Below are 14,970 nucleotides of genomic sequence, written 5' to 3'. Positions count from 1 at the left end.
ATTCTTTGATTAACTTCCTCACATTCATGCAATTCCTGTGGTTCTCTTTGACTGTTCTCAGCCTGCTCAAGCCATTCCTGACTTTCTCTTTGTCTGTTCTCAGCCGGCTCACACAATTCCTGTCTTTCTCTTTGACTGTTCTCAGCCTGCTCACATAATTCCTTTATTTCTCTTTGAGTGTTCTCAACATGCTCACGCAATTCCTGTGTCAATCTAGTGCAGCTTCCTCACACTCATGAGATTACTGTATTTATCTTTGGTTTGCCTCCTCTCTCTACCTATCATGCTCACACTGAGTCCTTGCAGGTTTTCAATCTTTTCATTCACCATGTTTACCAGTAGTGCTTGTAGACCTTTTTGGGAACTCTCCTCTGGATTATTCATTATCTGTTCTGTCACCTGATTATCATGAGTGGGAGTTGAGATACACTGACTTGCCATTTTTCTTGTGTTTTTCAGCTTGTTCTGCCCATTTGGTATGAAAGTAACACCAATTTTGTGGGAGAACACTATTTTAAGGCAAGCATCAACCGAAGTCCTGTAGTTGCACAGCCAAAAGGCTGCAGATACAATCTAATTCAACAGATACAATCTATTCAACATCAAGCAAATATGGATTAATGGGTAAGAACAGCAAAGGAGAATTTGGCAAACCAGAAATTATTAGGTTTAGGGAGAAAAGTGGGGGAAAAATAGGACTAGAGTGATGTGGGAAGGTAAAAGAGGAGTGAAATTAACCAAGTCCTAATCTCAAAGAGGGAAATGGATTGGACAGAATGATAGGAGAGAGAGAAAAAAAAAGGGACAAGAAAAAATAGAAAAACAAAAATTTAAATTTAAAAGATGAAACTAAAAAATTATCTAAGTTTAACAACAAATCAAAGAAAGGTTGGACAAATGGGATTGCATGAAATTGCAGGGCTTCTGCATGGCAAAGGACAGAGCTAGCAAGATTAATAGGAAGCCCACAGATTGGGAGAAGATCTTCACTACCATACAACAGACAAGGGTCTCATATCTAAAATATACCTGGAACTCAAAAGTAAATCCCCCAAAAACAAATCTTCAAAGAAACAACTGCCCAATAAATAAGTGGGCTAAAGACTTAAAGAGAAACTTCTCTGAAGAGGAAAGAAGAATGGCCAATAGACACATGAAGAAATGCTCAAGGTCTCTACCCTTAAAAGAAATGTAAATCAAAACAACATTGAAATCCTACCTCACCCCAATTAGAATGGCTATAATCAAGAACTCTAATAACAACAGATGCTAGGGGTGGATATGGACAGAAGGGAACCTTACTGCATTGTTGGTGGGAGTGTAAACTTGTTCAACCACTTTGGAAAGCAGTATGGAGGTTCCTCAAAAGACTCCACATAGAGCTCTCCTATGACCCAGCAAACCCACTTTTGGGCATTTACCCAAATGATCACAAACAAGACCATACTAAAGATACCAGCACACCTATGTCTATTGCAGCATTATTTACCATAGCTAAGATATGGAACCAACCCAGATGCCCCTCAGTAAATGAATGGATCAAGAAAATGTGGTATATATATATATATATATATATATATATATATATATATATATATATATATATATATATATATATATATATATGATGGAATTGTATGCCTCCATCAGAAAGAATGGCATTGCCACATTTGTTAGGAAATGGAAAGTCTTGGAAAAAATTATATTAAGTGAAGTAAGCCAGGCCCAAAGTAACATAGGTTCCATGGTTTCCCTTCTTTGCAATAACTAGTATATGTCTGAGTCAAGCAGAAGTGGTCAGATAAGTTGATGTTAGGGAAATGAACCCTAAGATATGTATTCAAATGTTTTTTTCTTTCATGCAATTGTTTCTAACCCATTTATAAAATGATTTTTTTGTTGCTTTGTATGTCTCTCCCCCACGGTATAACCCCTGTTTTCACTGTATTTGATGTCGGTATAATTCGTGGAAGGGAAGGGAAAAAAGAAATCGTTTAAATAGGGATACACGTGGACCCATTGCAACAATGAGATGTGCAAGTCGTTATGTCGAAAACATACTTTACAACTCTGTTGGGGGGGGGAGGAGGGTTGGGTGGAGGGGTTGGGGAGAGGATGTGAATGTATGGGAAGGGGAAACAAAGGAAGAGGCTACAATGCTTGATAAGAAATGTACTCATTATCTTACCCATGTAATTGTAACCCCTCTGTACAGTATTCTCACAATAAAAAAAAGAATTATCTAAGTTTAAAGGTATTATTGAGAGAAGAAAGGGATAGGATGAGAGGAGGAGAGGGATGGAAAGGATACATCAAAAACTAAAAAATGATTCTTAAAAAAGTATATAGGTATAAAGAGATATAATACTGCTATTAAAGAATTAGGGGCTAGGAAGGTGCCTTGCATGCCTGAGGCCCTGGGTTCGATTCCTCAGCACCACATAAGCAAAAAATAAAAAGCCGGAAGTGGCGCTGTGGCTCAAGTGGTAGAGTGCTAGCCTTGAGCTGAAGAGCTGAGGGACAGCGCCCAGGCCCAGAGTTCAGGCCCCACAACTGGACCCCCCCCAAAAAAAGAATTTAAGCCTAAGAGGTTTTGAATTGAGTAATAAAATAAAAACTGCTTTCTATGGGAGAGCTTGTTTAGCCTCCAGCTTCTCCTCTGACGTCTTTCTCCTACTCATCCAAAGCCACCCCTTGATGTCCCACTTCCCAGCGGCCTGGCATACATGGCTATGATGTCAGCGTGGGTTCTCACACCTCCATCCTCAGATCTCAGTCTCTTGGATAGGTAGTATTACAGGCAAGAGCTACCGTGCCCTACCTGGCAGGCAGCACCCTCTGTTAATAATTACTGCCTACAATTGGAAAACAAAGAGTACACTGCCTTGGAATATGCCTCAGGTGTACTTGAAGGATAAAGCACTTTGAGATGCTTTAACAAAATTCTATATACTATTTGGCTTGTACATAAAAGAAGTTTGTATCCCGCAATTATAGAGGTTGGGAAATTGAAGATCAAGGCATTGGCAGCAGTCTAATGACTGCATGCTTCCTCAGTCTAAGTCCAACTGCAGGCTAAGTCTATTCAGTAATGGCTTGTTTACTGGCTCACAGATGGCATCTTTTATTTTGTCTTCACATGGTCTAAAGAGGGTCTTTCTGGGGCATTTTTTCCTTTTAATTAGCATCTTTTTTTCTTGTTAGGCAAGGGGTGGGATAGTTGATAGTTGGCTGGTTGTTTTTATTCTTATCTGAGACCAAGTCTCTCGATAGACCAGACTGGCCTTGAATTCACGATTCTCCTGTCTCAACCTCCTGAGTACTGCAATTACAGCTCTGTGCCACCACAGCCAGCTAGGGGAACTTGTTATTTGAGGATATTAATTCCACTCATAATAGTTCTGTTCCCATGATCTAATCGCGTACCAAAGGCAATACCTCCTATTACTATTACATTATTCATTAGGTTTCAGCCTACAAATTTGGGGAACACAAACATTCATGCTACCACCCAATGAAGTAACACAGGTAAAGAGAGATTAGCAAACAAGTTATGTGGTTTCTATCTAGTGGGCCAATGAAATCATTACTATGCTTAGACTTGAAGAAGAAAGAAGTATGAGTAATTAATAATATATACACAGCAAAATCTGTATTCTTTTTCTCTTTTCCTTTTTTCTCTTCTTTTTCCCTTTCTGAATCCTTTCTCCTCCCTTTTCTTTCTTTTTTTTTCTTTTTCTTTCTTTCCTTCTTCCTTCCTTTCTTCCCCTTGGCTTGTTTCCTGTGTCAGTTATCAAACTGAATGCTTTGTACATGCCAGCCAAGCATTCTACCACTAAGCTAAAGTCCAAGCCCCAGGAGATGCTGCTTAAAGTAACCCCCAGAAAAAAAGATGAAGAAATGAAAACCATAGACTCACTTTTCTCCTTCTTCCTAATCTTCTGATTATAGACACAAGCTAGAAGACAAAATAAATCCTTGATGTAATCTATTAAGACTAGTCTCCTGATCTCTTGTTCTTCTGGGATACAAAGCATTGTGGGAAAAGGTAGATGGATGGTCTTGATGAAAAAAAAATTATTAGTAAAATATCCTCATCTCCAAAGCAGAAATAAATGTTACTTTCACAGAGTAAAATGAAATAATCTATATGATGCAATGCCTGGAACATTGTTTTAGAGGGAGAATAAAAACCTTATTTGCCTGGCATCATATTTCTAAGCATTAATTTTTTTAGGGTTGGTTTGTAAACTTCAGGTTATAACAAATAACTAATTAGTGGGTCATGAATTAAATAGGTTTCTTAGCATCTTTTTGTTGTTGTTGTCAGTTGTGAGGCTTAAAATTAGGGCCTGGGCACTGTACAAGTTTTATTGCCCTAGGCTAGTAGCTATAACTCCACTTTCAGTTTCACTTCCAGGTGATTAGCTGGAGATGAGAGGCTTCCAACCACAATACTCAGATCTCAGCCACCTGAGAAGTACTGGAATAAACCACCATGACCTGGCTTATTTATTTATTATTTATTTATTTTTATCATCAAGGTGATGTACAGAGGGGTTACAATTACATACATAAGACAGTGAGTCAAAATTAAATTAAAAAAAAAACAAAAAAAATAAGACAGTGAGTCATTTCTTGTCAAATATTGTTACCCCTTTCCTCTTTTTTCTCCCACTTTCTCTTCCCCTCAATATCTTCCCCCCCAAATTGTAAAGTTTATTTCCAACATGGCTTTTTTTAATGCCAGTTCTCAGGGTCTGTGTGTTGTCCCTGAGCTTCTTTTGCACAAGGCTAGTGCTCTACCACTTCAGCCAAAATACCACTTTCTGCTTTTCTGACAAGTTTTGGAGCTAGGAGTCTCATGGACTTCCCTACCCAAGCTGGCTTCAAATCCTCAGATCTCAGCCTCCTGAGTAGCTAGGATTACAGGCATGCATACCAGTGCCCAGGTTTCTTAGCATCTTTTAAGAAACTGAAAAACAAAGCATGCATTTCATGAAATTACACTAAATATCATCTCATAAGACACAAATCACAATTATGGATATTTGTAGTGTGCATAAGAATATATTTGTTCTTTGGGTAATAATATAGAGAATACTTACTAACGGTTATAGTCAAAACATGTTTGAATGTCACAGTGCAATAATAAAATTCTTGCTCCTTTACAGTGATAAGCTATTAAAACTAAGACCATGAATGAGAATTGGGGGTCAGAGAAAGAAGGGAGGAACACAGCCAACTAGTTTCCATCTTCTATACTAAATACTACTCCATACCATGGAAGTGCTGTGCAATAACTCTCCACAGAACATCTTACCCTTCTAATATGAATGTATCACAGTAAAAATATGTAAACACTTAGGAAACAAAAATGTACTTATTTGATAAAGTCATCTATGTCCATGGAACAAGCTCATTTGTCACTAAAACCTATACTGAAATCTTCAAGTATTAACTGTTAATATATGATTCACAATAAGTGAACAATGTATCTTAAAAGAATAAAATTCTTAGCTATTCCCTCTCCTTTCTTTGTTAGTTTTCAAGATGTGATTTTCCTGGCCCAAAACCTTGGGATGAGAAATGTAACAGGCATGTTGAGTCTTCTGCCTCTTGGCCTTGCTAGTCAATCTTTTATTTCCTTCTCCCATTCTCTGCAGTCAACCAGATAATGGCACCTCCCCCCCACCCCAAAGATAGCAGGTCCTAATCCTTGGAACTCAAGAATATTACCTTATTTAGCAAAGTCTGTGAAAGTATGATTAAACTAAGAATTGTGGGATGGGGGTGATAACCATGGATTACACGTGCAATTACATGTATAAAAAGAAGAGAAAGAGATTTTATAACACAGAGGCCAAGAAGACAGAATAGAGATTTCAAGATGCCGATTGTGTTAGACTTTTCCTCAGCATGACAAAATACCTGAACAAACAAGATAAAGGAAGATAGATTTATTTTGGATAGGGCTTTGAGTTCATTGTAGTGGGGAGGCAAGGGTGGAGCAGAACATCTCACATGGTGGTGGGCAGGAAGCAAAGAGAGAATGCTGACATTAGCTCGTTCTCTACTTTCCGTTTCATTCCATACAAGCCCTCAGCCTCTGGGTTGCCACTGCCCACAGATCTCCCCTTAGTTAATCCTATCTAGAAACACTGGAGCTATATTAATCTAATGACTTCTCAGTCCATTCAAGTTGACAAGAGTAACTAGCACAGGCTAGGAAAAAATATTTATCCATTCATAACTCAATGGATAGCTTAAAAGATGTTTTAAAAGGCCCTTTCCAAGATTTTAGCAAACAGGAAAAAAATTACCAAACTTATATCCATGAGAAAGGTATCATGAGACTTAGGAAGGCCATTGCCCAGCAATCTGAACTGTAGCTTCCCTCCTAATAATAAATCCCAATACGGAATGATGGCCATGTGTAGAATACTACATACATCTTTTCTAACATTGCAAAATTTAGCAAAGTAATTAACGCTATCCTTAGCTTACAAATGAGAAACTCAGAAATAAGCTGGGTGCTGGTGGCTCATACCTAGCTACTTAGAAGGCTGAGATCTAAGGATCAAGGTTTGAAGCCAGTTCGGGCAGAAAAGTACCCATGAGACTCCAATTAACCACTCAAAAACTGGCAGTGGCACTGTGGCTCAAGTGGTAGAACGCTAGCCTTGAGTACAAAGAGGCTCAAGGATCCCCCAGGCCCTGAGTTCAAACCCCACAACTGACAAAAATTAAAAAGTTTGTTTAACCCACAGAACTAATGACAGAACCAGAATGAACCTGCAGCTTGATCTAACTCTAATAGTAAATCTCTCACTGAAGACCCAAAGGCTAATACCTGTAATCCTAGCTACTCAGAAGGCTAAGGTGTGAGAATAAAAGTTCAAAGCCACCTCTGGTAGAAAAGTGCATGAGGCTCTTATCTACAATTACCCACAAAAAAGCCAAAAGTAGATGTGTGGCCCAAGTAGTGGAGAACCGACCTTGAGGGAAAAAAAACTAAGGGACAGCACCCAGGTGCAGATTTCAAGCCCTAGTACAAGCATGCACACACACAAAAGCTATACCTCCAGTATTTGAGGCTTGGCTTTGGTGTTCTAAGCTGTTTCTCAAGAAAATCAAAAGAAATAGTTTGCATATACCAAAGATATGCATAATAAAATTCCCAGGTAGTATTCCAGCTTGTTTCTGCTGATATGCCTCCTTTGTTTTTTTCTTCTATAATTGTTCCATTTAAAAAAAACTAAATAAAAGAGGAGGTAAAAAGAAATATATATTTAACTCATGTCTCAGTGTCAACACATTGTCACGAGTTGACAGATATTATATCACAATAAAGGCACTTGCACCTCCATGTTCATTGCCGTACTATTCACAATAGCAAAGTTACAGAAACAGCCCAGATGCCTTACAATAGATGAGTGGATCCAAAAAAACGTGGGAATTCTAAACAGGGAATTTTACACAAGGAATTTTACATGGCCATGAGAAAGAATATTGTATCATTGGCAGGGAAATGGATACACTAGAACAAGTCATGTTAAGTGAGCTAAACCAAGCTCAGAGAGACATGTGTTTTCTCTCATGCACAGAAGCTCTAAAATACACCTGAACAATTATACAGGACTGTAGACATTCAGACGCAGACCAAAGGAGGATGGATACTCTTAGGGAAGGAACACAAAGGCACAATGTCTATGTGCCTTTTATCATATAAGATAATATTTATCTAAATGAACTGCAGAAAATGGAAACAGAAACTTTTTCCTTTGTTGTTTTGTTTTCTTTTTTTGTCTTATTTATCTGTTTGGGGAGCTTAAGGGGGCACAAAAATGTAGGGACAAGGAGTGAGCAAATGCAGCAGTCTTAAGACATTAAAACCAAACTAAAATTTGTGGATAAGGACAGGGTGGAAAAACTGGGAAGGGGCGACACTGCCCAAAGGAAATGTACTCATTACATCATCTTTACCTTACCTTTAAAATAACAAGTAAAAACTTAAAACTAAAAAAAAAAAAAAAAAAAAATTACATCACAAAAAATCCCTTAGAACAAGAACAGCCCTTGACGATTCGTATGCAAACTGTTTCTACAGAGGAAAACTAAGTGAAGATATTTGCGTATTTTTAAATAATCAAGTCCTAAGAGCAGAATTGCTCAAAAAAGAGATTTTTAGTACTTGTAAGTTCTAAATGTTAAGTATATCATTCCAGACACCACACCTTTAACGTCCCTTATTGTCATTACTACATTACTGTTGTCATCAGTGTATTTCTCTTCCCAAGCATCTAAGTAGAGATTTATGAAACCTAGTCTTCAAAGGGAAAAAACAATTTCATTTTGAAGACTGGGAAGAAAATATTAGTGATTATCAGTTACAGGACTGCTGAGTCCTGTATGATCAGAACACTTAGCTGTTTTTAGCAGTAATGACATCTTACAAAATAAAAAAGCAGGTGTACTCGGAAGTCTCGTCCCGAGCCGAAATCGGATTGTTCTTAGCAGAGGCGCGCGGCCCAGGCGCCCCGCGGCCTGGGGGGCGCCCCGCGGCCTGGGGGCCGCGGCCCGGCCCCTCCCCGCCGCCCCGCCGGCCCCTCGCCCCACCGTGACTACGCGTTCGCCGGGCTCTGGGTAAACGCCACCGCGGCGCGTTTCTACGCGCTCACCACCCTGAACGCTCACAAGAAATAAACTGTAAACGCGATGTGAAGTGCGAGGTCGGAAGACTCTTCAGTTTCGAGTAAAACTCTCCCAAACACGGGACACTTCCGACAAGAACCTGCAAGTCCCAAACTCTCCGGACAAAGGTCGAAACTCCGCGAAGCCCCGCCTCCAGCCCGGGAGGCGGCGCCACCGGCACCCCCGCCCACCGGAAGTCACGTCCTCCCGCCCGCCGCGAAGCGACCGAGCCTTCGCCCTCGCGCCCCAGTTTACGACACTTTTCCGGCTGGCTTACGGCCGCCGCTGCCGTATTCTGCCGGGCTCCTGGGACGGAGACCTAGAGGCCGCCCGGTTGTGCCTGGGGTGAAGGCCAGGACTCTGGGCGGGGATGAAACACGCTCCCGGTGGAGGCAGGGGAGCCGCGCGGAGCCATGGTGAGTGCAGCACGTCGGTCCCCGGGCGGAGTCCAGGCCTCCCTGCAACTCTCGCCCGCCGCTGGCATGCCGCGACCGGGCGCCCCAGCGCGGCGTGGGCCGGAGCTGGGCTCGCCGAGACTCGAACCCGTGTCTCAGCGCGGCCGTGGGCCGGAGCCGGGCTCGCTCGTACTCAAATCTGTGCGGCCCACCCGTGTCCGGGAGGAGTCCCAGCCCCTGGTCCGCCTGCCCGCGCTTGGACTCCATTAAGGGCAGACCGAGGCCGGAGAGGTGCTGGACTTTTTTCCTCCACTTTGGTCTGTCGTCCGCCTGCGCTCTTGTGACCCATCTCATCCCTGTTACTTGATCATATATATACCCCTTCCTCCTTTGATGGCAGCGAGACTGTGAGAAGGGATAGTGCCACAGACGCCCACATCGAGCGTTGACAAGTTGGGAAGTTTGCGGGAATCTCCCTCTTAACAGTTTTTCCCTCCTCTAGCAGAAATCTTATTTCCACTGCTCCCGATTGAACTTTAAATCGAGTTGGAGTGTTCAGGGTGGAAACGTTTTAGTGGAAAGGACTCATCCTTCCACTGTACTAGAGGTAAATAATAGCAAGTTGAGAAATCCCCTAGGGAGAATTCATACCTTCACATTGTTTAATAAAAACTGAAAGATTAATTTTTTAAATCAAGACAAGGTGTGTCAAAGTTGACCTTGACTCGTGATTCGACCGCTTCAGGAGTGCTCTTATTTACAGACATGAGTCACCACGCGTGCCCAACAAAATTGCAAGTTAAAAATCATTGGCCAGAATATCATTATAGTTATTGAAATGCGTAATGAGTTAGGATGGACGTAACAGCAGACTTAATAAGTATATACTTTTTTCTCCTTACCAGGCCAGTACAGTGGTAGCAGTTGGGCTGACCATTGCTGCTGCAGGATTTGCAGGTTTGTTTGTGACTTGGGAATGGAAATGAAATAGGAAGATTGAGGATTAATTAATTTACATATTGCTTTTGGTTTTAGGCCGTTACGTTTTACAAGCCATGAAGCATGTGGAGCCTCAAGTAAAACAAGTTTTTCAAAGCCTACCAAAATCTGTAAGACTTAAAACATTTTTTTGCTATCTTTATTTCTAAAGTTCCAAACATCCATGAAAGTCAGTGTGATTGCTTTTGGCTCCTTCTCTTGCTTTCCCAGAATGTGTACAAGTTGAAATTTAGCAATAGTACTATCTTTAAAAGAAACAAATGTTAGATGAGTAAGTATGCGTGGGTAGTATTAACCAGTTCTGCTATGAGTTTATATTTCATCTACTATTGTGTCCATATTCTTGTTTCTCTCATCTTGTCTGTATTGTAACCACAGAGGGATAATAAAGAGATCCATTCTTCGTGTGTGGCCTTAGAACTGGCTAATACAAGAACTACATACTCTGTAAGATGCAGCAGCTTGTGACAAAATGGTACAAGCCTGCAGTCCCAGTTACTCTGGGTGCTAACGTGAGATAGTCATTTGAACCTGGGAAACATAGGATCCTGTCTTAAAACAAGAAAAACTGAATATGGCTATGACAGCATGTTAAATACTTTTATGTTGTGATTAAATGTTCGATGTTACCAATACAATTTCTGACCTAGTAAGGGAAAAGGACCTGATAGCATGATGTTCTCTACATACAAAGTTTTATTGGAGTGCTAGGTTCTTGGAACAATTACCTCAAACAGCCTCTAGTTCCTCTTCTTGAAGCCTTGTGTTCAAAACCGTATTGGTGGTACTTGTACTCCACCTAGGCACTGTCCCTTACTTTCTTGCTCAAGGCTGTCACTCTCCTACTTGAGCCACAATTATACTTCTGGTTTTTTGCTAGTTAATTGGAGTTAAGTCTCACAGACATTCGGGGCTGGCTTCAAACTGCAGTCCTCAGATCTCAGACTTCTAAGTAACTAGGATTACAGGTTACCAGTTTCACATTGTCATATAGTGTGTGTGTGTGTGTATGTGTGTGTGTGTGTCAGTGTCAGTCCTGGGGCTTTAACTCAGGGCCTGGGTTCTGTACCTGAGCTTTTTCACTCAAGGCTACGTCTCTACACCACTTCCCGCTTTTTAGTGGTTAATTGGTAATACAAGTCTCATGGATTTTTATGCCATGGCTGGCTTTGAACTCCTGTCCTGATCTCAGCTTCCTAAGTAGCTAAGGATTACAGGCATGAGTCACCAGAGCCCAAACTAAAGTCAAACTTTTATCTTCAATATGGGTAATACTTCTGAAAGACCTACATTAGAAACACTATTCCCTTGTTTTATATATCGGTTATTATAGCTGGGGGAAAAAGATGTTTACTGTCTGTGTTGCTATCTGTAAAGCTAAAAGTTCTTGAAGAGTTCTCTAAAATGTCTCATTTGTTAATTGTTTCTATGGCTGTATACTCCCCGTGGGAATTTTCCATTTATTTCATTAATGGAAATGCATTTCCTCTCTCAGGCCTTCAGCAGTGGCTATTACAGAGGTGGATTTGAACCCAAAATGACAAAACGGGAAGCAGCATTAATATTAGGTGTAAGGTAAAATAATTTCTAACTGGAATTTTTCTTGTGGGTTTTGCCCAGAATTTTCAGGTTTAGTTCATGGAGCCTTGCTGTTGCTCCTATGTACATTTTTAAAATCTAAATACTCCAAAGTCAAATAGAAGACACGCACCAGGACAGAAGGACTTTATGAAAGACTTCTCAGCAGATTATCACATTGCTGTCCTTTGTAATCAAGACATTTTCTAGGAATGTCTTCCATTTCAATAAAAGAAGTGATTTAGTAAGAATTGATTTGAGTACAGCTTGAATTTGGTATTCAACTACATTTTCGAAAATGCTTTACTTTTTGAAGGTTCAGTTTAGTTCTCCAATATAGAATATGCATTTGCATTTGTGTCGAGGTTCATAAGCAGCTTTTTATACTATTTTGACTTATTGTTGCTTCACCATTGTTAATGGCCCTTTATTTTTAATGGGATCCAGGAGATTAAAGTTTTTTTTTTCCTTTTTAATTAGCCCTACTGCCAATAAAGGAAAGATAAGAGATGCTCATCGACGAATTATGCTCTTAAATCACCCAGACAAAGGTAATCATTAAATTCTTGTTAAATATGTTGTTGGAAGTAATTCTTGGCTGTTATAAATGCTTAAATCTGTGTGACCATGCTGGATACAACTGTTTTTAGTATCTTAAGAATACAATCTGCAGTTTAAAGAATGAACTGATAAAATAGCTAGTAGCCATCAATATTAACAATGCTTTTAAGGTCTTCCATGTATGATAAATGTGAATTACAGTAACCATCAGATACTAATGCTGCTGGCTGTTTATTTTTTGTTTATATTCAACATTAAAACAAATGTTAAACTTTAACAAAACTATGATTTCATCTCTTCCATTGTATATACTTTGAACTAGAGATTATTTAGAAATCTAAAAAGTGTATTCACTTCTGATATACTTTTAAGTAGTCAGACTGCTTAAAGCACAAAATTCCTCTTAATACTAAAACTACAAAAATCCGTATTTCAATGCACAAATCTTTTACTAACATAGAGGTAGGTATTTTGAGAGGATGTTGACACTTTTAAATAGCAATTGTTTGATATCTGACCTAGCAATGTATGAAATTAACATTACCTAGTGGTCTAGGTCTAAAGAAAATTGTGCTAAACTTACATTTCTATTGTGTCTTGCTGAAGATGTGCTGATCTTGGGAACACAAACTCCTGATTAGTATTAGAAAGGAAGGCAATAAGAAAATGAAAAGAGAAAAAGGAACTAAAATGGGGTCTGTTTTTCTTTCTCCCTATAGGAGGATCACCTTACATAGCAGCCAAAATCAATGAAGCTAAAGATTTACTAGAAGGTCAAGCTAAAAAATGAAGTAAATGTATGATGAATTTTAAGTTCATATAAATTTATGAGTACCAACTTTTTATAATAAAATGCCTCAAATAAAGTTTTTAAAAATGATTCAGCACAAACAAGCTAAAGCAAAGCTTTGGAATATTTTATTTAGCTTGAGAACATTAAGAATATTAGAATATTTGGAGCTAGTATTAAATGACAGGTGTACACCACTTGAATATATTTGCTTATTTAGTAAATAATTTGGTGTCTGTGTGCTATTTAATTCAAAGCCCCTATCCTAAAAAAGCCCTATCCCAGTCAGGTGTAGTCAATAGTATTATGGAACTCTCACACTGTTGAGCTGCTTCAGGGTGCTAGGATACAACTGGGCCCACCTACTAAGTATTTAGCCACAACAATGATCTTAAGAAATTACCTATGTATCAGTAACAATTCAAGTTTCATACATTAAAATCTACATATTGACTATACAGTTCCTGTAAGTCAAAGGTAAATTTGCATTGTCTCCCTTTTACTGGTCTTTTATATAAAATTATCCTTTTATATGTTTTTTTAAATGTAATCCAATCTACAATTATGGACAAGACTAAACATTATTAGTGATACTAAAATTCCTTATTTATCTACTATTATTACTATTATTACATACTAATAAACTTCAATGATATGAAGGCAGGTGACAGTCTAATGAAATGTATCTAACACAAATGTAAACACAAGGCAAACTAGTCAGTCAATAAATCCCAAGTTTTGTTATGTGAAACTGATAAATCATTATAGCTCCCGTCTAAACTTTCTCAACTCACTGTCAGGTTCTGTATGAAAATAGTGAAGGTGAGCATTTACTGCTGGAACCCCTATAGGGACATATTAAAGTATTGACTCTTTCCAGTCTTATAGAGTTCTTTTTTGGTTGGTTGGTTGGAGGGGGGGGGGGGCTTTTCAAAAAGTAGCAATTTTAGGGACAAGGGAGCTGAGAATACAGTTGGTTCTGGTATGTCAGTGTCCTACTATAAAATAAAACACTGAATTAGTAATTACAGGACAATTTCTTCCTAAGGGAAATTAAGGTTACTGTGAGGTTCTGACTATACCTGTCCCACCAGTCAATATGGTGGCTCAAGCCTGTAATCCTAGCTACTAAGGAGACCGATCCGAGAAGCATGGCTCAAAGCCAGGCAGAAAAGTTCTTGAGATTCTTACCTCCAGTTAACCCATAGAAAACAAGAAGTGGCACTGTGGCCCAAAGTGGTAGTCGAGCTAGACTTGAGTAAAAAAGCACCAGCCTGGAGTTCAAGCCCCACCACTGACCACCACCACCCCAAAAAAAAAGGAGCACATAAAGGACAGTTGTTTACAATATGCACACTGAAACAGGAAGGCAGATACAGCATTGCCTTGTTTGAGCACCTGGTGTAGTTCAAATTTTTTGTCATTTTGGATATTCAAAAATAACCAAGTGTGTGGAGTACTGAAGTTGAAAATCTTTGTGAACAGATAATTTTACAATAAAAAATCCACTAAAAGAAGATTGATTGTAGTTTGGTTTATTAATCTTAATCATTTGGATTAATCAAAATGTTTCTATGAATATAGTATCAGATAAAACTTTAAAGCAGTTTTAATAAACAAATAGTGTGTTAATATGCCCACAGGCAATCAGCCATTAACTGTAAATAACTAGTGCAGTAGGGCTGAATACCATGAATGTTTTATTCCAACAGTATACCTGTTTCTAGACAGGTGTTAAAGACAATGGAAACCACTTTGAAATGCTAATCATATTTTTTTCATACCAGTTTTTTTTCTAGACTTACCTTTATAATTTTAAAATAGAAAAAAAACAGTGCAAGTATGTCATCTATGTGAGACTGTGAAGGTCATCTTTTAGTTTTTTTTTTTTTTTTTAGCAAAATACTCAAGTTCTGAAAATGTGCTGGTATTGTGCTTAATAAGCATTCTCTA

The 14,970-nt window shown here is 39.1% G+C and overlaps 1 protein-coding gene across 2 annotated transcripts; it reads left to right on the top strand.

The window, feature by feature from the left end:
* Window positions 1–8,974: 8,974 nt before the first annotated feature.
* Window positions 8,975–13,121, top strand: Dnajc19 (DnaJ heat shock protein family (Hsp40) member C19). Of its 2 annotated transcripts, XM_070025871.1 has the most exons (6): window positions 9,004–9,110; window positions 9,995–10,046; window positions 10,125–10,198; window positions 11,584–11,663; window positions 12,147–12,217; window positions 12,947–13,121. In XM_070025871.1, exons 1-6 carry the CDS (start codon window positions 9,108–9,110, stop codon window positions 13,015–13,017), a joined length of 351 nt encoding a protein of 116 aa, XP_069881972.1. In that variant the 5' UTR covers window positions 9,004–9,107; the 3' UTR covers window positions 13,018–13,121. The 2 variants fall into 2 exon arrangements, with proteins under 2 accessions (XP_069881973.1, XP_069881972.1); XM_070025872.1 differs by lacking the exon at window positions 9,995–10,046 and having other exon boundaries at window positions 8,975–9,110.
* The last annotated feature ends 1,849 nt before the right edge of the window (window positions 13,122–14,970 follow it).

This window comes from Dipodomys merriami, unplaced genomic scaffold, assembly GCF_024711535.1.
Source record: "Dipodomys merriami isolate MVZ:Mamm:240054 unplaced genomic scaffold, mDipMer1.0.p SCAF_173, whole genome shotgun sequence".
In the NCBI taxonomy this organism is placed as follows: domain Eukaryota; kingdom Metazoa; phylum Chordata; class Mammalia; order Rodentia; family Heteromyidae; genus Dipodomys; species Dipodomys merriami.
This window is presented reverse-complemented; position numbering and strand designations above follow the sequence as displayed.

What these genes read in the sequence shown, in the direction of transcription:
- Dnajc19 (XM_070025871.1), top strand. An exon ending in TGCTGCTGCAGGATTTGCAG is followed by an intron (nt 10,047 to 10,124) that starts GTTTGTTTGTGA and finishes TTTTGGTTTTAG; the next exon opens with GCCGTTACGTTTTACAAGCC. An exon ending in TTCAAAGCCTACCAAAATCT is followed by an intron (nt 10,199 to 11,583) that starts GTAAGACTTAAA and finishes TTCCTCTCTCAG; the next exon opens with GCCTTCAGCAGTGGCTATTA.